At 45.2% G+C, this 24,023-nt stretch overlaps 1 protein-coding gene across 4 annotated transcripts in view; it reads left to right on the forward strand.

The window, feature by feature from the left end:
• Positions 1-24,023, forward strand: part of COL14A1 (collagen type XIV alpha 1 chain) — a 699,289-nt gene that overhangs the window by 507,656 nt on the left and 167,610 nt on the right. For all 4 annotated transcript variants that reach the window (XM_069621559.1, XM_069621558.1, XM_069621560.1 and 1 more), the window contains 3 exons: positions 4,897-5,039; positions 16,823-16,932; positions 20,430-20,588. In XM_069621559.1, the coding sequence (XP_069477660.1) occupies positions 4,897-5,039; positions 16,823-16,932; positions 20,430-20,588 (412 nt within the window). The remainder of the gene's footprint in view (positions 1-4,896; positions 5,040-16,822; positions 16,933-20,429; positions 20,589-24,023) is intronic.

Consider the following 24,023-nt stretch of genomic DNA (forward strand, 5'->3'; position numbering starts at 1 on the left):
TGTCCAGACATCATCAATATTACCCTTATTTTTTCTATCATTTTGTACAAGAGAACATTTGTCAAATCTAAATTGTTTTGATGCGCTGATCACCACTGCTTCAAAGCCAGTGCACACAAATGAGATGAAATGAAATGGGAACCGAAATGACTCGGATAAACACCCTATAACTATTAAAGCAAACACAATAAGATGTGCCAAAGTGAATGAATACACCTTGAGAGCTTTATCGCCCTCAATCAAAGTCGGGCTGGAAGGGAGAGCAGTGGGTAGAGAATTCCAAGCTCATGGCGTGGTCAAAAGAGGCATGGAACTGCGTCATCGAGGAGTAGGTAGTCTGAGGAAGCGGGCACTCTGAAAAAGCTTCTGCCCACCAGACACCTGCGGTTGCTGAAGCCAGAAACTCCACGTGGCCTTGGACGAGCACCATCAACAACCTTAAGGAAGATGTGGAGAGAGATAGAAGCCAGTGCAAATAAACTTAAGCGGGGCTTGTGTGGAGGTTGAGAGCCTTGCCGTTTGGGCCTTCTTGGCTATGCATTTTGGGAAGGACAGGCTGCTGTCAATGGTGAAGCCTAAGGTTTTTTGCTAAATTCGAGAGTTGCGGATCAAATCCTTCGAGGCCCATATCATTGTACTATTGTTGGCAAGTTGTTGTTTAGCAGGGGGCGGGGTGGTGAGGACAAATTCGGTCTTGCAGTGTCTACGTTTGAAGTAGGCAGACAACATCCAATGCCGGTTGATGACTTGTTAATCATGGAGACAACTGATGTCCTAATCAGTTACTCTCATGCACAACTGAGTATTGTCCAGGTATTGGTGGATGGCAGCCTCAGGGTTCTCAAAGCCCCCTGTAAAGGTTAAAGTAGATCAGTGAGAGGATGGAGTGTTGGGGCACTCCATAGGAGACTGGGTGTCAGTTAAAATGCAACATGCTCATCTGGCCGGCCTAGTGGCTGCCCAGAATATAGGAGGTAAACTAATTCAGGACAGTGCTAGTCAGCACAGAGGAAGAGGAAAATGACATGGTGACGGTGTTGAATGCAGCCGAGAGGTCAAGAAGGATGAGGAGGCATGAGTAGCCTTACCCAATATTTGGAGGGCATCATCCACCACCTGGTGGTTGGTTTGATACTGTACTTAAGAGAGGAACCCCGACTGATAGTCATTTAGGAAGTGCAGTTGTTTGATTCTGGAGGGTAGTTGTTTAATGATGACCTTTCCAAGATTCTGCTGATAAACATTTGATTCATAATGGGCCAGTAGTTGGCTAGGTTGTCTGGGTTTAGGGATTTGTTTTTCAAAAGAGGTAGTATGAGACCAGTCTTCACTGTCCGTGCATGATCTTTCAGTGATGTAGGCATTCATGATGCTGAGGAGTGCATTGAGCTCCGGGCCCGTCCGTTCTTTCATGATCGAGGACAGGATGATATCAGGGTAGGAGGTGCATTTGAGGGAGGAAAGCGTTTTTAGGAGGCCCGGGGGAGAGAGAGGCAGTGGACATGCTATGCAGCAGGAAGGGCTAATGTTGGGGGAGGTTGGTTTGATGATCGGTCAGATTTTGTCTACTTTCTCATTTAAAAAGGTTTTGATTCTGTCACATTTCTCTTGAGTAGCTGCGACCTCGGCATCCATTGAGGCCTTATTCTGTCCTGAGGAAGCATGCCCAGGATTTATCTTGTAGCAATTTCTCCTGTGGTTCATGGCCATTAGATGGATTTGGGGGGCAGGAATGGGCATTGCTATGCCAGGACTCATAATTAGAGGTGGTAGGGGCACTTACAGTTGCTGATGACATTATCCGAGTTTGCACTATATAGATTGGTAGCACCCTGACTTCTGTTCCAATGCAATCATAACCCAGTCTCATTTAGCTTCAGGCATTCCAATATAAAATAAGATTCACACATATCTCAAGGAAGCAAAGAAAAACTTTTACTTATTTTTTTCCACAGGTATGTCTGAAGTTAAATAAATGTCACAGAAGTCACACTTAAAGTGACACCATTTTAGGACTACAACATTATTCTGAGCATATGCTTGGGTTTATTGATGCTCACATTGACGCATTTGTAAGAATCTGTTACTTATATCGTGCTTTCAACAAAGCACTTTACGTAAAACACTCGCATATTAAATTATTACTACTTGGAAACAGAAACGAATACTCATTTGTGATCTACAGATCGTACATAGATCCCAGCAGTGAGCACCTAAACTGCTCAGCTATCTTACCAGATATTGCTCCTTAAATGTGCATACCTCAGCACTTGGTAATGCATTGGCTCTGGGGGTTACATGTCTTATTAACATAACACATATTATTAGAGTGCTTAGATGCAGGAGGAATATGTCTTGGTCGACTAGTAAAAATGAAAATAGTGTTATATTTTATTTGAAAAAGAACTGATGGGAGAAAGTGGTGGGTAGATAACATGTTTCCTTTTAACTGCACAGTTGATCAAACAGCATACAGTGTCCCACTTGCATAGCTCAGAACATTAAAAGACCAACTCTGACACGTTCCAGCCAATTCATATTTCATCTGGGCTGAATCGCATGTTTATAATAGTAACTACTATTTGTACAGCACTTAGAGGCAGCAGTAGTCAGGAGTCAGACATATAGCAGTATACATATAAATATGATATAATATCAACTATTCAACCTGGATACGGGAAAATCTAGGTTACAGTAAAATCCAAAAGTGGAGTATTTTTGCACAAAATGATAGGCCTCAGAAGCATAACACAATCTAGTTGAAGCTCTGGAGCATCCAGTCTACCTGACCTACATAGACAAAGTGCCTCATTACACGTAGTGCGGTAAGGGTTTACCGGTACCGGTAAGGGCACCAGTACCGGTAAACCCTTACCGCCTTACTACGAGGTCCCTTTGCGGGACCCGACATTAACGGCTGGTCTACACCAGCCGTTAAAGTTGGGAGCCGCAAAGGGACCATGGTGCTAATTACGGTACCGCAATTTGCGGTACCGTAATTAGCGCCTTCCCAATTCCCATAGAGCCCTATGGGGCAAACATGGGAATGGGGAAGGGCAATGGAGGAAGGCGGAATTACCGCCTTCCCAACCTTGGAATAGGGCGGTAATTCCCCTTTCCTCTAAGGCGGTACCGGTAAATTACCGGCATGAACCATGGTGCTAACAGCACCATAGTTTACCGCACTACGTGTAATGAGGCCCAAAGACTACTTTCCAACTGTACCTTTGCAAACAGAGCACATTTAGAGAAATCCAAAACACATGCCTTAAGGAAGGCGATGGCAGGGTGTAGTGTGATGGAAGATTTCATCTGAGTAGAGCCTACAAGATAGGCTCATGGTTCATGACCCCAGCTACAGGTGGAAGGTGACATATGTCGACTGACCACGACATGGTTTTTGGGGGATTTTCAATGTGTTCAGTCTCCAGATGAACCCTACAAATCTTTTTGATGGTTAGTGTAATGGACCAACATCAAGAAGTTAGCTTAACCTAGCTGCGTCCAGGAGGCCTTATCAACAAGTCGATGCCCTCCACACATCAACTTAAAGGGGAGGTTTTTGCATGTTCTGTCTCTGGTGCAGTGAGAAAAAAGGGGGCCTCACCAAATCTTTTTGCCCTGAACCTCACCTAACCCTGTGGCAGCCCTGCCTTTTCAGCTGGACAGAAGGCTGGCGGGGATAGACATCTTTTTATTTTATAATGAAGACACAGTGCAAAATCATCAAATGTGATCAATGAAATTATTATTGTCAAGAATAAATCCAAGAGTTGTTACTGCAGACACCAAAGTGGGGTTCATGCCTGAAGTGAATAAAGAAGATAAACAAGAGTGAATGGGGGTAGCTGGAGAAGTGGAGACTAGAAGGTTCTGCTTTGCTTTAACGATGTCTGAGTTTAAGGGGGTGTAAAAGCCCCCAGTCTTTGATGGTCCTGGGGCAATCAATCAGGACCAATAAAATCCATTCAAGAGAGAGTAGTGGGTGATTTACATGCTGCTATATGTAGAGACTTGGGGTGTACCGACATTCGGCTTCTACCAAGTATTCTGCTGAATTCTGCCCGAAACAAAAGTTCTTCGACTTAATTCGAATACTTAATTTTCACTCGACGCTGAATAGTTTTCTAGAGACATTAGGTTGTCCTGGAAACCTTCAGACATAACATTTTCAGCCTTTAAAAGAATAACTAAACAGAGGATGCTGGGACTTTTTTGATGGGAAACAGGCAGCGCAGAAGTCATGGAAGTACATACAAAGTCTCTTCCTTTATGTTTGGGACACACAAAACATTTCATCTGGTATTTAGGAATTGCTCTGAACCCCCAGATCTGTAAATGGCTTGCAAAACAATAAGGTAGCCACGTGAAATGCTCTTGTAAACAGCACCGTCTCCAAGGTGCAGCAGAAGAAGAACAGCTCAACACCGAGGCCATCACGTCGCCCCTCGCGCCACCTGACTCCCTACATGTCGCCCGCCCCTCTACTCCCTGCCACAGCTGTACCCCTCCTCTGTGCCCCTCTGTATCCCCCCCGCTGTATATCTTTTCTGTTGTTACCTCTGAAAAGGGCTCTGTTATGCATCTATATTGATGTGTACCTCCGTAATGTGCAACATTGTGGATCTGTATTGTTGTACACCTCTGTAAAGCGCTCCGTTGCTTCTCGAAGCTCGGTCCACACTCAATAAATACCAAAATTATAATAATAATAACAGCTTTGGGACACCATGATTTCTTAAATTTTTAAAAATATAATTGAGAAAGGGAGCCACAGGCATAATTCTTTTCGCTGCTAGTTCTAGTGCTTGTGTGTGTAAGTGTGTGCATGTGGGTGGGTGTGAGCATTAACTCTTTGTTTACTGCACCTTTCAAGTTGTATCATGTATTTTGCAGGTACATCCACCCAGAGGGGCTGCCGTCTGATTATACCATTACCTTCCTTTTCCGAATACTTCCCGAAACACCCCAGGAACCGTTTGCTCTCTGGGAGATTTTAAACAAAGAGTATCAGCCAATTGTTGGAGTTATTTTGGACAGTAAGTGTACATGTTATCATAGGTGTTAAAAAGTGTCTATGGTCCAGCTGGGAAAATACTCCCAACATTATTTTATTCTGAGAGCTAAAGCCAATCTATGTGTGTCCGTGTTCACAATAGCTTTGGTTGCAGATCCTTTGCAATGCCATCTGGTTCTCAGTAGACATGTGTGAAACTGGGCAAGTTTGCATTCACATCCTGCTCTCCAGGAGTGGTGTGCCACCAGTGATCTCTGCCTTAATGCCACTAAGACTGAGATTATCCTCATTGGCACACCTGCTCCCTCCTTTCCTGTCACTCTCTGGCCGGCCTCTCTTGGCCCTCTTCCTAATTCCACCTTTGAGACTAAAAACCTCAGGGTCATCTTCAACTCCACACTCTCCTTCTCTCGTCACATCTCCGAAGTCTCTAAGAAGTCACACTACCAGCTGCACCTCCTCAGAGGTATTCTTCCTTTCCTCTCCTTCCCCCAGAAGTTCACTGTCTCCAGAGCTCTGGTTCTCTCTAGGCTGGACTATTGTAACAGCCTCTATCTAAATCTGCCTGCCTCTACTCTCCACCCTCTGCAACTTATCCAGAACAGGACTGCAAGACTTGTCCTTGGCCTCAAGCCCCGGGATCGTATCTCTCCAGGACTGAAATCTCTGCACTGGCTCCCAGTGGCTGTGAGGATTAAGTTAAAAACCCTCTGCATTGTCCACAAGGCCTTATGTGGCCTGGGGCCTCAATACCTTCAACTCTCTCTTCCTAAATATCTTCCTTCTCAAGCTCTTCGCTCATCCGCCTCCAACTCCCTCAGGGTCAGTCGCTTCTCCAAGCAACAAGTTGGTGGTAGATCTCTGTCTTCGACTGGAGCCTCCCTCTGGAACAGCCTCCCTGCCCACTGAAACTTGAGGAGAACCATCTCCGGTTCCAGAAGCACCTCAAGACCTTCCTCTTTGCTTTTGCTTTCTCTCCTCCTCTCCCCTGCTGAACTCCTGGCCGAAACTCAAAACTGCACTGGTCACCTGGCTACCCTCTGTTCTCTGGCCCAGGTCCCCTCCCTGTCAGTTTCACACCTGCTCTGCCCCCCTGGCAACCCCTGCACTCGGGGGCTGTTTCTGTATCCCTACAGCCCCCTACCAGCACTTGTCACCTGATGTCTGCACTTACCCTTGCACTTGCCACCAGCTGGCTGCGCTGCTTATTTATTTATTTTATTTATTCGACTGTTTATCCTATGTTCTGCACTGCCCCTACCCCTTTCCCTTCGCACTTTTCCCCTTCCCCCATCCACTGCACTTGCGCAATCACAACGTCACCTGGCCTAGTAAGATCGTTGTCTCTGTCTTCGATGTGTTCCCCCTCCCTTGCCGCACCTGAAACACTTGGGTATAAGCGTGTTATAAATTCCATATCATATCATATCATTCATCAATTTCATATAACTCTATGCCATTCTTAGCCAATTTTTTAAATTTGAGCTAACATAGGTGTTCAGGTTTAACTTTTGCCAGAGAGCTTTCTAGCAAAAATATATTTGCTTGCGTTTTACACTAATATTGTTGGAAAAAATAACAAATAAGGTGTTGGTGGAAAATTTTACTGAAAAACGTACTCTGAGATTCCCATCTATTTCACTGGGAAAACACTGATTATTCAGGTGACTTTCCCAGAAAGTATGTGACTTTTTTCAGTTTTCCATCTTTTATGGCATTGAAAAAAAGCGACTTTTCCTGGAGAGCTTCACAACAAACTCAGACAACTTTCTTGATTGATATGATCATTAATAAAAGAGAAGATTTTCTTGGGAATTACTCAATAAATTACATAAAAAACAAGGTCGGAGAAGGACACATATTTTCTGGGACAACCAGAGCAAATGAGCCTGTTTTTTGACATTCGTGATTTTTTCACAAAATTAGGTGGAATCCATTGTTGCTTTAGTTTACACTCAATTTACAAGAAAAGCACGCTCCAAATGAGTTTTTTTCAGAATTTTATTCTAATTTTTTGCCAGTGACTTTACTAGAAAATAAATGAACCAGTATCCATTTGCAGTAGACATTTCTGGAACAGTATTTCTCGGTTTTTCACTAGCATGACATCTCATTGAATTGTAGCATGCCTCGGAAGGATAGCTCAGAAACAAGACGACACGGAGCAACACAGGTTCGATCCCCTCCGCGCTTAGAACCCTCGGGGTATTAAGCGCGTTATGAATTACCTATCATATCATGTGTATTACCGTTCATAGCCTCTGAAAGATTTTCTAACACTACAGGCTGACCAGCCATCTGAGGTCAGCGTCCCACACCAGCCCACCCTCCTCCTGCTGGGAACAGGGACTACCCTGCCTCACCCAGGGCTCCCCCCACGGAACTTTCCGCGCTCGCTACCTCACACTTAAATGAGACTTGGCTGAGGACTCAAACCTCACCTGTTCTGTTCCTTGCGGCTTCTGGCCTACATCAACCCTGCAAACTAATGCTATTCCTATCACAGCTCTGGTCTCCAGTCAAATGTTCGAAAACACATTTTCGAAATGGCATTTTGTCGAAAATAAATGCAGGAAAAAAAAATTCGGACTGTTTTCTTTTATTTTATATGTTTTATTTTGGTTCTGTTCGTAAAATAAGTGTCAAAAATAAAAAAAACAGGGGTTGGGGGAACCCCCATTTAAAAAATAAAATAAAATAAAAACATTTACACATTTTTTTTTCTGCATTTTGGTGTCGAAAAAATGGTATTTCGAAAATGTGACGTTCGAAAAAGTCACTATAAACCCACAGCTGTATCATCTCCCTGCAACTAAGGGACGGTCCCTACCAGAACCAACCCTCCTCTTCTGTATGCTCCCCTGTGCTTCAGATGGCCGCAGCCAACTGCAATATGCGTGCTACAGGAGCTCCCGCCCCATATACTTATTTTTTTAAGCACTCAGTTCAGTCACTAGATTTTCATTGCCTGAAAATAGTGGCACTCGCAGTCCCGTTTATCTTTTTCCGTGCAATTTATTTCAGGTGTCATGCACGGCCCCACGTGGCTTGTGCACTCCCCTGCATTCATGTCATAAACTATTAGGCATGCCTCTTGGCGTTCATGAGCCGATGCGGCAAATGCTCCAGCGATGTCTTTCATGGAGTAACCGCAACACACCGTGCCCACATAGTTTCATGTACCGGCGTGTGGAGAGGTCATGTAAACCATCTTCGCCTCGGTTCAGGCAGAGTTTAATGGGGAGGAAGCATGCCTACCGCACAGGTGCACACGCGCAGGTACATGCCCCACCGCTGCCATGCGCCCAGGGAGAAGGAACGCCGTTGCTGGAGGCACTATGCAGAGGGTGGCCATTTTGTCTGCTTTGTCAAATCAATCAAGCTGGAGTCAGCACACATTAGATTCTTTCGTGCAACTCCCTCGGTAGACTCTGGGAACTGGTCAATGCAGAGCTGTGCAGGTGGGGGGAGGGGGGGTTGAGAGATGAATATGAATATGCGAGTGTTTGTAGGGAGTCAATGGTAGATTTCTTGAATTTAGTCAATGCTAATTTGAAAAAGTAACAATTCAAAACATATTTATAACATAAATACATTAAAGCAAAATACATGGGTCAAAAAAACAAATTAAAGATAGATGTGCGGAGGTAAACAAGCTTCGATTAGTGTTAAAATTCCAGGGTAAATATTTAGGGGTCTTCTCTATTCTTTGAATATATTAAATATGTTTTTACTTGCATGTTTTTTTCTTGTTTGGTTTGCATTGCTCTACTCTACAAAAGCTTAAAACGTATGCACACACCAGAAATGTTGGCTTTGCCAATGCTTGTTTTTAGCAGGGCTTCGGTGAAGGACAAGCAGAGTGCTTATAAATCGAGTGGCTGAAGGGAGGCCTGGTAAGACAATGGGCCTCATTACAAGTTTGCCGGTCCAGTAACAACAGTGGCTTGTAAGCCACCGGCACCGTTTGTTACCGGACCGGCCAAACTACGAGTTTTCAAGCGGGTGCCTGTCTGCCGGCCAGGTCTTGATGGAGGCCTTGACGGATGCACAAGCACCGTTGTTAATGGTGCCGGTGCATCCCTCCTCCCCATTCCCATTGAGCCCTATGGGGCTCAAATAGGAATGGGGAGCAATTTTTACCGGCACCCGACAAAGGCGAATTACCGGGTCCGCCGGGTTAAGTCCTCATTGCCGGGTGCCGGTAAAAAATATGACTCTGGTGGCAGTCGTGCCAGTAAAACCGGCACGGCCACGGCTGCCGCCAGAGTAATTTTTACCGGTACCCGGCAATGAGGACTTACCGGAGCATTCCGGCCCTGGCGGACCCAGTAATTCCCCTTTGCTGGGTGCCGGGAAAAATTGTTCCCCATTCCCATTGAGCCCTTAAGGGCTCAATGGGAATGGGGAAGACGGATGTACCAGCACCGTTAATAACGGTGCCGGTGCATCCGTCAAGGTTTGCGATCAGTTTGCCTGTCCAGTAACAACAGTGTCGGTGGCCTACCGGCACCGTTGTTACCGGACTGCCAAACCTGTAATGAGGCCCATTAACTCCCAGAAGACTGCCTTAAACAAACCCTGGCAGGCAGTTTGAATGCAAAGCCTCCAGCAAGCTCAAATATTTCCCCTCATGAGGTGTTTTGGGAGCGCAAAGGGAGGAATAGGTGGAGATGGTCATAGGGATTAGCATGGCTATGGGTAGGAAATAGGTGGGCACATAGCCAAACAACACCCACAGACTCTGTGTCCCTCCTCATAGGTCATTCCTCTCGATCTGTACTCCAATGCAATAGTTTCGGCTTATAGGTGTTGCGCGCAAAACCTAATAGCCCAAAATAAAAAGGCCCCAAAAACTCAGTATTGAGAACGATGAACATTTGCCTAATGACAATAAGAATGGCCTAAAATGCATGCAAATAGGTCTTACAAGGTGTGGAATATCAGAACAGGAAGTTCTCAATTACATCTTTAAGGGGTAAACCTGTAAAATTGATGTTTTCTATGGAGGTGTGTATGCTGCCGCTACGTTTGACCACAGTGAGCTCCCACATCAAACATTCTCTTGGATGAACCTTTGGATTTGGTTTTCTTTTAATAAAATATTTATAACAAAAAAATAACCGAGTGATCTCAGTAAACTGTTGATGGTATCTGGCATCTTTTTGCCGGAAGCCCACGCAACATTTTTTAACGATTTCGAGTCTCGCCTGCCATAGGAGACGAATAAAGTTGACATTTCTCCACTTGACAAGCGAGACACACATGTTTGGAGACAGATCCTAATGTGTTTTAAAGCCATAACGCACGCAAAAATAATATGTGCCTGGGCAAGTCTTTTTCACTCGTACCCTGGAAAAAGAAAAAAAGCACCAGTGAAAAAAGGGAACAAGACTTCTCGCCTTCACCACCTTGTGAAAAGTGAAGGAGGGCAAGAGACACAGTAGTCGAGTAGTTATTACTATTAGAAATTACTTCAAATGTACAACCTGAGACCTGCAATGTGTGAAAAAATGATTTGTAGATGATATATGCAGTCTTCTTGAACAGTATCCTGGCTTGGTATGGAAGCCAATGTACGTTGCCTGGGTTAGGGGTAATTTGGTCAAATTTCAATTTTTCTGTAATAAGACGTGCTGCAGTGTGGTGGGCTGCTTTTTGGGGAGTCGAGTGAGTAGCTGGTAGCCCTGTCAGCAGAGCATTTCCCACATCTATGTGCAAGACCACAAGGGCCTGCACTACTGTTTAGAAGTCCTGCGGCGGGATGAAGGGTTTCATTTTTGGAAGGGTAGAGATTCTGAGCCAGGCTATTTGGGCCTACTTGGCTCTGTGTTTCTGGAATGGAAGTACAGATTGCTGTCAATGGGGAAGCCCAAGGATTCTGCTGAGTCTAAGAGCTGTGGATCATATCCCTCTAGGTGCATATCATTGAGCCATTGTTGGACAATTTGTTTTTTAGCGGGTGTACTGATGAGGATGAATTCAGTCTTGGATGGGTTTAGTTGGAGATATGCAGTCAACATCCAGGACTGGATGATGGCTAGCTAATTGCGATGATTAATGATGTCCTGCATGCTATTGACTCTCATGTACAACTCAGTATCGTCCGCGTATTGGTGGATGGCTATATTGGAATCTATGAGGAGAGTGCCCAAAGGCTTCATGTAAAGGATAAAAAGAATTGGTGGGAGGATGGAGCCTTGGGGCACTCCCCGCGGAGATCTGGAGTCAGTTAGAATGCAATGTTTTGTAGCACCTTGAAGCGTCACTTGTGCTAGATAGGATTACCAATAAATATCTCAGACCAAATAACCAGACAGACTCAAAGAATACGGTAAACTACTACTTTATTCTCAATTTAATAAAGCAGGGCAACCTGGTAGACATCGGACTGATGCTTGAACACTCACACACAAACTTGATTACACAGAGGTTTTATACCCCAATATGTGTCATCTATGACGCCATCCTATGTGGCAAACTGTAAAACCTATTGACGGGAAGGGTTGGGTAGGGCAACATATCTACTTATAGAATACATATGATAGGTTATTTATAACGCGCTTAATACCCAGAGGTTTCTAAACGCTGACCCAGGGATCGAACCTGTGTTGCTCCGTGTCATCTTGCTTCCAAGGCAAGCACGTAGCCCCTGAGCTATCCTCCAGTGCCTATGGGTGAATACTTCATTGGTTGTCCATTATCTGTAAGGCACACCTTGAACTACCTCTAAATATATATAATACTGATTATAGCAGACAGAATTGCAACGGATTGGTCTATGCAACATTGTATAGCAGGTTACCCAATAGACCCACTGATTGGTTGGCATTCGCACCCAACCTTGGACTTTTGGCTCGGCTAGCAGCACCTAAGCAAAAACAAAACCCAGGTGCTTGGGTCACGTCAGATTGCTCCACACTTTCCCAATTAGTCGATCATCTCTCATTAGTCTGACCATAAGCCAAAGTTTCCCGTCTGTAGTTGACCTTGTAGTTTGCTAGCTCTTCTGGGACTTTCAAGGGAGCGTCAGCACATCACTATCTTCATCCACGACTTAATGAATAGCCCTTGTTTTCAACTTCTGAATCACTTGTGAGGGGACTGAAGATTTGTCCATTTCAACCTCCTATTTACCGCTATTTGATTCAATTATGCTTCGTGTCATTGCTCCGCTTGGCCTCTAAACACTTGCTCACTCCAACTTGTAGGAGCCTTATCCATTGTTAATTTCCCAATACTTGGCTTTTGCAAATGTTCTTCTTTAAACTAAGAGAAATGTGCCTCCCGTCCATGGCTTATCAGTCTGCCTCCCTTTGTGCTTTGCAGCTATTCCTCAAATAGCATCCTTGATCCCAAGCCAACATAGACTCCTCTTCATTTCACACACAAAGCTAATTCTCCAACATCTCCTGACTCTGCACCACTGGTCTGTTTCTGGGGTAGCTGTATTGAATCTTAATTTTTGAATTTTCCTATCATGACCGTCCTTGCCACGTTATATTTTCCTCTAAAGCTTGCTTCTATATGTCTCATCTATCTTGCGTTACTGCGTATTTACACTTATTGGTCAGCAAGTTACTTCATCTTCTTTTTCATACATGATTACTTTATCATTTCGTACATGTTTCTCTTGTCACTTCAATTACATCATTACTCTTAACTATTTTCATATTGTTTCAGTATGTTCCTGTATATCTTCTTCATGACATCACTCTGCCCTCGTCAGAATTCACTCACTACTACATGATGTTCAATGATGCGTGCTGACATCCTTCCAAATGATGTCCTCCCACTCTCTCAGTGCGAGGATACATTTGATACGGTTGTCTGAGTGCATATCCTCTCTTGTACACTCGATGCGGTATAGGCCTAACACATGGAGTCCCACATATAGCCCTTCTCCTGCTGTTCCAGTATAATGGCGGTGAGGGGGCGGGCATTAGGGAAAATGCATCAACATGCTCCTCTACAGCAACAGTTTCATTTAAACAGCCTGGTGTCTGCCTGAGATGTAGGAGGTAAACCCATTCAGGACAGTGCCAGAGAATCCCATCCTGTCAGCAAGGATGGAAAGAAGGATGTAGTGGTCGACGGTGTTGAATCCCGCTGAGAGGTCAAGGAGGCTTACAATCATTTAGGAGGTGGAATTGTTCGATTCTGGTGAGTAGTTGTGTAGCAACTACTTTTTCCAAGAGTTTGGCAATAAACGCTAGGTTCGTAATGGACCGGTAGTTGACTTGGTCACCTAGATCTAGGGTTGTTGTTTTTCAAACGAGGTTGTATGAGACCAGTTTTTAGGGTGTCTGGGAATTATCATTCTGCGAGAGATGCATTGATGATGTTGAAAAGCACATTGAGCGCTAGCCCCATCAATTATTTAATGATGGAGGCCAGAATTATATCGTCAGAGTAAGAAGTAGGTTTGAAGGAGGAAATAATTTTTAGGAGATCCGGGGGAGTTCTTCCCAGAGGGGCAATGTGCGTGCCGGGGTGCAGGGAATGCTAATGCTGGGAGAGGTTGATTCAATGGTCTCTTAGATTTTCTCTATTATTTAAATTAAAAAATGTGTTCATTCCATCGCATTGTTCCTGAGTTGCTGGTACCTTGGTGTCGGGTGAGGGGTTGGTACAATGCTTTACTACTTCAAAGAGGGCTTTCCTCCTGTTGGAGGTTGCTGCAATGGTGGTGGAGTAGTAAGCAGATTTGGCCTTAGTAATCAGAATCCTACAGTTTGCGCTGCGAGATTTGAGGTCGATGAGGTCCCCTGAGTTATTGTTTGTGCACCACAATTTCTCTAGGCTCTGATTGAGCGTTTGTTGGAGGCTAGCCAGGGGTGTAGCATGGGACAGATGATTTGGTGTTTGGCCGGCTGGAATTTGGGGGGGCATGATGTCCACCAGTTTCATAGCAGAGTTGCTGAATAATTACAGGTGGGGAAGTCTGCAAAGTTTCCTACCAGCTCATTGAACGGGAAGGTTTTGAATGAGCGGCGTTGAGTGAGTGGGCATTTAGCCTGACCTTTGTGGGCTGGAGTCGAGTGGGTGACTGATAATGGGATGGCAGCGTGGTCAGACCAGTCAAGTGGGAAAGGGTCTGCACAGATGATGCAGGGGGATGATGTGAAGACTATGTCTAGGGTGTTGCCTTTGTTGTGTGTGGGGGAGAGCACACTTTGCTTAAGGTCCATAGAAGCAGTCAGGGCGAAAAGTGTGCTTCGAGTGTGCTTGTCAGCCTGTGACTCGTGGGCATTAAAATCACCAAGGAAAACCTTACTAGAATGTGCTAATTTAGCAGAGGAGAGTAAGTTGGAGATGTCTGCAATGAAAGAGTCACTCCTGTGAGGTGGTCTGTAGATGAGGTGCAAGATGATGGATTCATTGTGTGATAGATGGAACTGGCAGGTGAGCGATTCAAATGAGCTTGTTCTGGGAGAGAGGATGATGGAGCATGGCCAATCTCTCCTGTGGATGATTGTCACTTCCCCTCCTGCCCTTCCTGGCTGGTTGGCATGTTGGATGCAGTAGCATTGGGGTAGGAGGATATCAAAAACGTGGGGAGGATGGAGTAAACCATGTTTTAGTGATGAACAGGGCATCAAGGTTGTACGAGATGAGGTCAGCGATCTCTGCAGCATGGTCCACGGGTGTTGGATGGGTCAAGGGGAATATTGATGATGTTCCCTAGGGTAGTTTGCCAGGGATGCCCAGGGCACTTGGCCATTCACACCCTAGGGAGATTGGTGATTGGCTGTGGATGGAGGAGACACATTGTGATATCTTTTGGTGAGTAGCAATAGTAGCGATTAGTGTGTAGCTGAAATGCTGTTTAGCGTGCAAGGCCCTTGGCCTAATCGGGCCCGAACAGGCACAAACAGGCTGGTCCTTGTCTTTGCTCGTCCTTTACTGAGGATGTCAGAAATGAGGACACCTAAGGAGGACTGATTAAATAGGTGGTGGGCAGAGCAACTGAGTGCCAGGGCCTGGTTACGTGACCTGCAGCCTTCTCAATGCTGTCTGCCCAAAGCTAGCCTAGAGTGCTTAAGTAGATGACTGGAAGACGTGAAAACTGGAGGCGGGCAGAGCAACTGAGTGGCAGGGCCTGGTCACGTGACCAGCAGCGTGCAAAATGCTGTCTGACTGGAGCTGCATGGGAGTCCTTAAGTAGAGGCTTGGAAGGTGCAAAAACTGGAGCTGGGCGGAGCAACTGAGTGGCAGGGCCTGGTCACGTGACCAGCAGCCTACTCAATGCTGTCTGCCGCGAGCTGGCCTACAGTCCATTACTAGAGGCTGGGAAGGTGCTAAATCTGGAGATCCATAGCACCTGGCACAGCATGGGATTTCATGCCTCACCGTCAATTAAAAATGCCACTCCTGAGTGGGGCCTGGGAGTGGCTGAGAGGGATAGCAATGCTGGTGGCGGCTTTGACCTTTGCTACTGCTGCCAGCACGGCTCTGCTGAGGGGAGAGCAGACCTGTGAAGAGTTTGGGATAGCCCCACGGTGGTGGGGTATAGATCTTAGGAATTATCGCATTAATGCCCTCCTGGCGTGTGTAGTGTGTGCGCTGCACCTTATGAATAGTGCGCACGCACATGGCCTGATTGATTATGTGCATGCTAGATAATGCAAACTGCGTAAATGGGCACCCAGATCACCCCGTTTGCATCTGTGATACCAAATGAGCGCATAGTACCTTTGTAGGCATGCATTGTGTAGTGTGCACAGAAAATAGTGATGCCTATGTTAACAGCACATTCTAACAGGGTGTTGCTGGTACCTTCTAAGTGTGGCGGAAAAATATACTGGACTCATCCATTTTACTGTCACTTGCAGCCCAAATAGACAGCTCAGCGAAACCATGCTCTGCCACTAACTACCATTGCAGGTCATTTGTTTGTATCTCTGCTATCCAGAGATATGCAACCTTTGGCTCACAGATATTTCGGTCCACATTTTCCCTCAGCCCTAGCTACCAAGGCCAACGGTGTGGTATCATGGGAGTTGAAGTCCATACATCAGGAGAGCCACAAGTTGCAGACCCCAGAGAGAGCCTCTCCTTAAATGATGTTGCAGTTTACTAGTATCTTTCCGAATTGAACATAAACGTGATTGCAAACCTTTCTCTTTGAATGTCATTTTGTCCAGTTTGTTGTTTGCTGGTTGAGTCAGGCCAGAGTAGCGCCTGCTGTTCATTCAGCTCTATGTTGTGCTTCGATCCAGGGATGAAAGTATTCGCCCACCTACCTTTGGTTCTGAATGAAACAAGTATATGGTGTACTGGTTGGTCTTAGAGACGTAAGGCTGAAAGTTGTTGGCACTGTTCACTATTAAGTAAAACATCTTGGAAAATCCTCAATATGTGTGCTCTCTCAGTACCCAGGTGCCTCTTTGCTGACCTTCATCTGAAGGGCAGCTGCTGCTTATGAATCTGAAATTACTAACACAACCTTCTCCCTCATCACAGTCCTTACACCACTTTGTAATGCCTGGGACGAGGAAGACTAAAAGGAATGAGTATTACTGGTAAATTGCCCAGACATTACCCCTGTCCCTCCTCCTTGACACACTACGGCAGGGGGCATGACAAGGCATAATGAGGTTTACCGGTATGCAATCCAGGCATTAATCTGCTCTTGCTTTTTTGGTAGCGGGTGCCGAGCTTCATGCCTGATTTACACTTGTTATTCACGTCTTCGCCATTACCTCTTCCATTGTAAGAGGGAGCTTTAGCAGTTTTGTGCGCGATGCTTGCAGGCCGATGAATGTGCACACACACACATGTAACACGTTTTCTGCTCCACAGATGGAGGAAAAACCTTGACGTTCTTTAACTACGACTACAAAGACGAATTTCAAACCGTGACCTTCGAAGGACCAGAGATTCGAAAGATTTTCTATGGAAGTTTTCATAAGGTAGGTCAAAATCACCCCAAAGCAGGTATCAGTAGCATGGAGGAACTTTGCCCTTGTGCAGTGCTGTTGTGAATGTCATGTGAAAAGTGCGCAAAACAAATTCTATAATTTCCGGAACACTGCCGCTGATTGTTAATGACCAGGCCCACTTCGGCTCTGCTTCCGCTGGTCAGGCTGCTTTTATTTGGGGGGTAATGCGTTTAAAGTAATGGAGGTACACGAACCAGGACTATAGGAGAAGCTGAATCCTGCAAAAATGCAGCCAGGAATGCAAAGATAACATGCTAGCAGCAAACCTACATGTGTGGGCGGTACTGGTCAAAGGCATGCCATTCACCAGTGATGAAAAAAGCAAGACACAATAAGCCATTCATGGGTATAATAAAAAGGAACTATTGCCGCCCTGCAGTCTGTACTGTATTGTAGTCATTACCCTGGGTTCAAACCAAGAACCGACGCTGCGCTGACTGATGGTGGCAAACGTTCGATAGCTCAATGGGTTAAGTGCTTGCTGCTGAGAGTTGGCTAGCCCCCAAATGCTGGAGTTCCAAAAGACTGTTCACCATTTGATGAGTATTAAATTAAATATATTTGGTAATACCTATTTTAAAAGCACAAAGAATCCAAAATGAATTATGATAATATGATGGGAAATGCAGAAAAAGGTACTTGTTCATCGTTTGCCTTGATCTCACCACCTACAATTTAAATGGCCTTTAGCAGTTAATCTGAAACACTTTACTTTCATTTGTTTTTATTTGATATGTACCAGTAACAACAAAAAGAGACTGTGGGGTATTTAATGACACAAGGGTTCTGCCCATAAAGCATTCAAATAGTCAAAACCAAAGAACCAGTGTGTCTTCTCCTTAAGACCTCCTGCCTCTCTTGTTGTAGAATTCTTCCAGACCATGGACCAAATAGGTGCTGGGTATCACACAAATGTGATTGTACAAAATGAATTTATTATTTAATATATATACCTCAATCAACAATTTAAAATGTTTCACAAATATACACATACATACTAAAATACAATGTGTACAACCCAGTGTAGTTAAAAACATTCACAATACAGTATAAACAATCATAAAAAGAACACATATTATTGATTGTACCTTCAATAAGTACCTCAATGTGGTTGATTCTTCCACAGTGGCCAATTGTCCACTATGAATGAATCAACCTCAAAAGTGCAAAGTGCAAAAGTGCAAAGTTAAACAGTTGTATCACAAAATGTAGTGCAAAACTCAGCGTTGGTTTTTTACAGTTAGAAAAGGAACCCTTTTGTTTGGAATAGGAACCTTTGCACCTTTATGTTAGGGTACAATATCTTCCTCCTTTCTTCTGAGAGGTATCTCATAAAGAATAATTTCAATCTTATAACACTGTTAATAAATCACAGCGCTCCATACCCAACATGTTTCGTTCTATTGGAGCACTTTCTGCTCTAAGTATGAGAACTTCTTCAGGGGAACCAACGTAATCCCACTACACACTTAAAACTTGGGACTTGAACCATTCAAATCCACATTGATATTGTATTCTACAAAACAACCATTGGAACACAAATGTGACTCCTTGTTCCCCGACTGGAAATATAGTTCTCAGGTTAATTTTCTTTGAATTCTTGGAATACGAGAGGGGATAGCTAGGTCATGCATGCCCTGATTGGATTATAAATCCTGCGCCTGGGACTATCCGGGTGTCCTTTCACTGGACTGCTCCCTTGTGTCCACAAAGGGTTAAATCCGCGGGTATTGTGAACTCCTCTGTCAGTGTTTATATGATGGTGGTGCCTGCCCCTCCTACCGGGGATCGCTTCGTCCTAGTTCGGCGGCTGTGTTAACTTGCATTGTTTGCCGCTGCGTCAATATCTCCGTATAGGACACATGTTAGGGGACGTCTGTCTTCTCCTCGCCATTGAGTTTCGTAGCATGATTTGATATGTACACCACCATGCACACCTCAACAATCGTTATAACACAGCTACCCCCACAAAATAGTTGGCCTAGCTGCACACATAATCTCATATACAAGCACCACCTCCGCTAGAATGTAACTAGCCAAGACAATTCGGCCTAGCTGCACACCTACTGAGTGCACACACGCACTACTTACCATACTTACCACCATACTTTCTCCACTGACCTGGGCTACGGCCCTCGAGGGCGTTCAACCCACAGCGCGCTGAGATCATACCAGTGGTGAAAGGCGCTATACAAATGCCCAATAACATAACATAACTTGTATGGACAAAAGTACGCAACTGTAAAAAATAACAGCACTTGAACCTCGGTATCTTCCCTCCAAAAACATTCTATCGTATGGACCAGATTGCTTCATTTAACCATTCATCCATCTATCAAGCCCTGAGTTGGGGCAAGCCTGTGCTTGTGCAGGGCCAATGAAAGTCTTCATCCTGTCGAAGTCTATAAATTGAGTACCAATAATTTGGGTAGTAATAACAACTATTGTATTGTGGCACTCCCACATTGGTCAATTTCCGGTCCACACGAGACGTCAATTTCCGGTCCACACGAGACGGTATAGTGTGGAAATTCCCAATGGCCCTGAAATTTGCCATTGAGAGGGAATCTGCTTCATTCTCCTGGCTATACTGAGCTGGTGGCTTGGTTCTCAGTGCGCTCAGACCCTGCCCCTCCTACCTTATCTTATTGAGGTGGGTGGCCGATGACAATGCCCCCACACTAGACATAATCTTTGCCAAGCCGTACCAGGCCACTCCTCTGCTGACGCAGTCATGCTGTAATATAAACTCAATTAGCTTGTAACAAGCAAGCCCATTGACCCTCGCTGGGTCATAACCAGCCTGACAAAGCCTTTGTCGGGCTGGTGGAATCTGCGTCCTTGCCGCCATGGAAAGGGAAAAGAGACTACATGTGGTCCTTTCTCCCCCTTCATGGCGGCCATTTTTTTGTTTACTTATTTTTCTATATTTTTAATGTCCGCCATGGAAAGGGGGAAGGGACTACATGTAATCCCTTCTCCCCGATCCCTGGTGGCAATTTTTTCTTTTTTTTTCTCGAGTTAACAAACGGTTTCAACTGCATTTCTCAACTTGAGAAAAAATGCTATTAGTACCCTGGTAGGACGTGCTGGGGTACTAATAGCAATGGAACACTCAGAGAGGGGGCATTACAGATCGGGTAAGGCCCGACCGGTAATGCCTCCCCTCCTCGGGTTCTATTGCTTAAGGACACCGCATATTCTATGATCCCAACAGGTGAGGCATCCATACCCTGGTGGCTTGATAGCACTACTGAGCCCAAAGCTTTAAAACTAATCGCTTGTCAATTCACTCAAAAGGGGATGATAAGTTATTCATGGGCTGAATGAATTTTGTCCATTGTTTTTTGCATGATTGAGTTATATAGCGGATCGGCAGATGTGTAAGGTATCTAGGCTCTATGCTATATTTTGCATGTTTTAGGGTTTGTATTTTTTCTTAACTGATTGTCTTTTTGTTCCTGTAGCTCCATGTGGTCATCAGCAAAACCACCTCCAAAATCATCATAGACTGTAAGCAAGTGGACGAGAAGCCAATCAGCGCAGCTGGCAACATCAGCACCGACGGGGTGGAAGTGCTGGGGAGAATGGTTCGTTCCAGAGGACCAAGGGACAGCTCCGCGCCAGTAAGTGGGGCCCGAATGCGCTATTAAGATGGCTGTAAGGGCTTCAAAGCATTAGAACTCTCTCTGATGCTGAGGCATTAGAACTGCCCAATGTCCCAGGAGGATAGCTCAGAGGCAAAGTGCTCGCCTTGGAAGCAAGACGACACGAAGCAACACAGGTTCGATCCCCGGGTCCGTGTTTAGAAACCTCTGGGTATTAAGCATGTTACAAATAACCTATCATATCATAGCAAGGCACAGAAGGGGCGTAGTGGCCAGCTCTCCAAATTGGCATTATAAAGTAACAGGAACACTACTATTTCCCCACGAAAACGACGCAGCACTTTTTTAACATAAGCCATTATTTCCTAATAATGTTTTGCGAAGTAATCTATCACCTGGGCACATGTGTGCCTTTTATGTCATGGAATTGACTCCCTTCAGTCAGGGGTGGACTGGCCTATAGGGAACTCTGGAGATGTCCCGCTTGGCCTCTGCACCCTGGTCCTCTTTTGTATGTTAATCTTTTTTATTTCCGTAGGTCTTGCTAAAAATGGGTCACATGGGGCCACTTTGAAAATTATTTGCAGGGCCTTTTTCGGTTCCCAGTCCCACTCTACCTTCAGTCTGAAAATGTTCTTTATTGAAAGGGGTTTGACAAGCAGCAGGTGCAAATATTAGTAAGTTTTACTGCAAACCTTGAACGCAGGCATCTGGAAGCCCTACACATCTGACTGCAGAAGTGCACACTTTGAATAGTTGAGTGAATATTGCATGCACGCGGGCGGCTGACAAGAGCCGGCGGAGCTCGATCCGAAGGGATGGAATGAACACGTTCAGTGACGTAGAGGAAACTGAGCGGAGTGACCCCTGCGGCCACATTCCAGAAATGTCAGACAAAGGAGAGAAAGTCCCAAGGCTGCCAATTAAAGCGCCCTTTGTGGAGAGAATATGAAGGAAATTGTGTCTTTTGTTTGGGACTCCCAAGCCGCAGAGGACTGGTGGAGGGGCAGGGCGCCTACTCATGGAACAATGCTGCTGGGATGGAAAGGAGGTCTATTGTCGGCCTGCCAGCTCGCAACGGGCGAGAGACTTGAGGGGAGGGGGTGGGTTAAGGTATCCCACAATGAAACCCAAATTAGGGCCCGATTCATGGAATATTTGCACGGTTCAAAGTGACTTTGCACTGCTGAAAAGTGACTTTGCACTGCCGACACAAACCCTGATTCATGGAACCGTGCAAAGTCTATTTTTGCAGTGTAAAGTCCGGGCAAAGTCAGTGCATAGTCATTTTTGCTGTTCAAAATGACTTTGCCCGGCCTTTGCCCCGCAAAAATACACTTTGCACAGTTCCATGGATCAGGGTTTGTGTTGGTGCAAAGTCACTTTTCCGCAGTGCAAAGTCACTTTGAACCGGGCAAATATTCCATGAATCCGGCCCTTAGTGTGCAAGGAAGTATGCTGCGTGAGGTCTTGGGCCATTTTGCCACATCGCACAGGGAGGGCAGCAAAAACGGATGCTTTTAGGCCCAGCATGTGCCCCTCTGCCGCTTTGAGGTGCCTCACTGTGGAAGCAGCGCTACGTTTCTGTCACTTATGGACTGTTGTGAGACTGAGCTGTCTTATGTCCTGTCTTACCCTTCCAAACCCTCCACTGGCATGTAAGGGCTAACATCCCATCACCATTTCACGTGCCTAAGAGTATATGCACACTACACAGTTGCTGACAATGAAATGCTTTACACTAGTAATTCCCGGCCCGTTCTTAACACTTTCCTGTCCTGCCTGCCAACGGCCCTGAGGGTGAGCCCGGTCAAGTCAACATCACCCAACATTTCAGGGGTGGGACGGGGAGGCTAAAGGCCCATTTTCCCAATGGCCGTTGTACCACTGCTTGGCATCCATTTTCGTTTCTGCTGAGTGTTCTCTTGCTGTTATGTGCTAATGTTTCCTCCAGTAGCTTGGCCTCCTTGTTTGTGTATGGTGGAGTGGACTCGCGACAAACTGAATCCTCTGCGGTACGGCTTCAACAGCAGAGGATGAGTGTCAGGGCCAACTGGCCAGGCTGATATTGAGAGGAATAACCACAGTTGTTAAATCACAATGATTACACATTTATTTTTAATTTGTTTTTGGTTTATGCAAAACCGTTACAAATTCGATACATTTTAAAAGGAAAAGAAAGAAAAAAAAGAAACTAAAAAGAAAAATAGAGCAAGATTCAAAAGACATAAAAAAACATATTTAAAAAACCTCATAAATAGATTCTTCAATCTATAAAACAGGAAAAAACAGCATTGCCCATTCCTAGGATGTGCATCCACATTCCGTTGTTTACATCTGATTGAGCTGGGAGCAGCGTGGTTGTTGCTCTGCTAGTTTTATTATCCTTTAATGTTTAATGTCCAACTCAGATAGTAGATCTTCTACAGAGACTGCCTACTCTCACAATGAGATTACAACTTGCCAAAACTGTTACCACGCAGGATACTAATGCTACTTCCTGTTCCAATTTTCCCAATTTCTGGCCACAGGCTTTTTGTGACAAATTATAGGCACAACACCATTTTTAAAAATTACGCAATTGTGTGAACATGGCGAGTTCAGTCCTTTACACAGGGGTTTTGTTGAGCATACAGGGACTTTAGCGGTCTAGGGCGAATCATGGTGGAGACCCAACAATTTCCCCTATCTGCTCCTGAGTAGCTAATATACTCTCTCCTATGTGTATTTCTGAATGAACACTTTAGGAGACTCCCGTGCATTGAGAATTGCAGGGGAGAATTAGCTTTACAAAGCATGAAAGGAACATATCCAGGGAAGTTAGACATCATTTTGCAGAGCAGCTGAAGCCTCGTTCCTATAAACTGTGACTATCTTCTTCTTCTTCTTCTCCTAAATTACCGAATGCATGGGCGGACCCACGCAGGCGCTTCCCCATCCAATAGGATGATGTGCACCAACCCACCAATCAACACATAGCCCACATACACTCACAACTCCTCCCACCGCCCCGTCTGTCTCACAAAATCCAACAACACACTGCTTCTACTCCTGCCTCTCACCCCGTCACCTCCCAGCAAAGCCTCCCCACTCATCTCAGCCACACCCAGTGCAGACAACCGAACCCTCATCAATTCTCTCTCCACAACATGTCTCTCACACCTAAGCAAAAAATGTCCCACCGTCTCAGGCACCCCACACACTGCACAGTCCCTCGACTCACGCTTCCCCACTCGATGCAGACAGTCATTCAGCCCCACATGCCCTATCCTCAACCGATTCAGCATCACCTCCTCCCCCCTCCTCCATTCCAAACTGTGACTATCCAAATGAGTATATATGGCTTGTAGTGGACGTACACTTTCCTGTTAGGCTGTGATCTGTAACAGAGGAAACTAGCAGCAAGCCCATTGGGCATTACGTGCTCAGAAGAGTTTCACAGTTGAATTATTA

Source organism: Ambystoma mexicanum, chromosome 5q (assembly GCF_040938575.1).
Source record: "Ambystoma mexicanum isolate Mex_15411 chromosome 5q, UKY_AmexF1_1, whole genome shotgun sequence".
NCBI classification, from domain to species: domain Eukaryota; kingdom Metazoa; phylum Chordata; class Amphibia; order Caudata; family Ambystomatidae; genus Ambystoma; species Ambystoma mexicanum.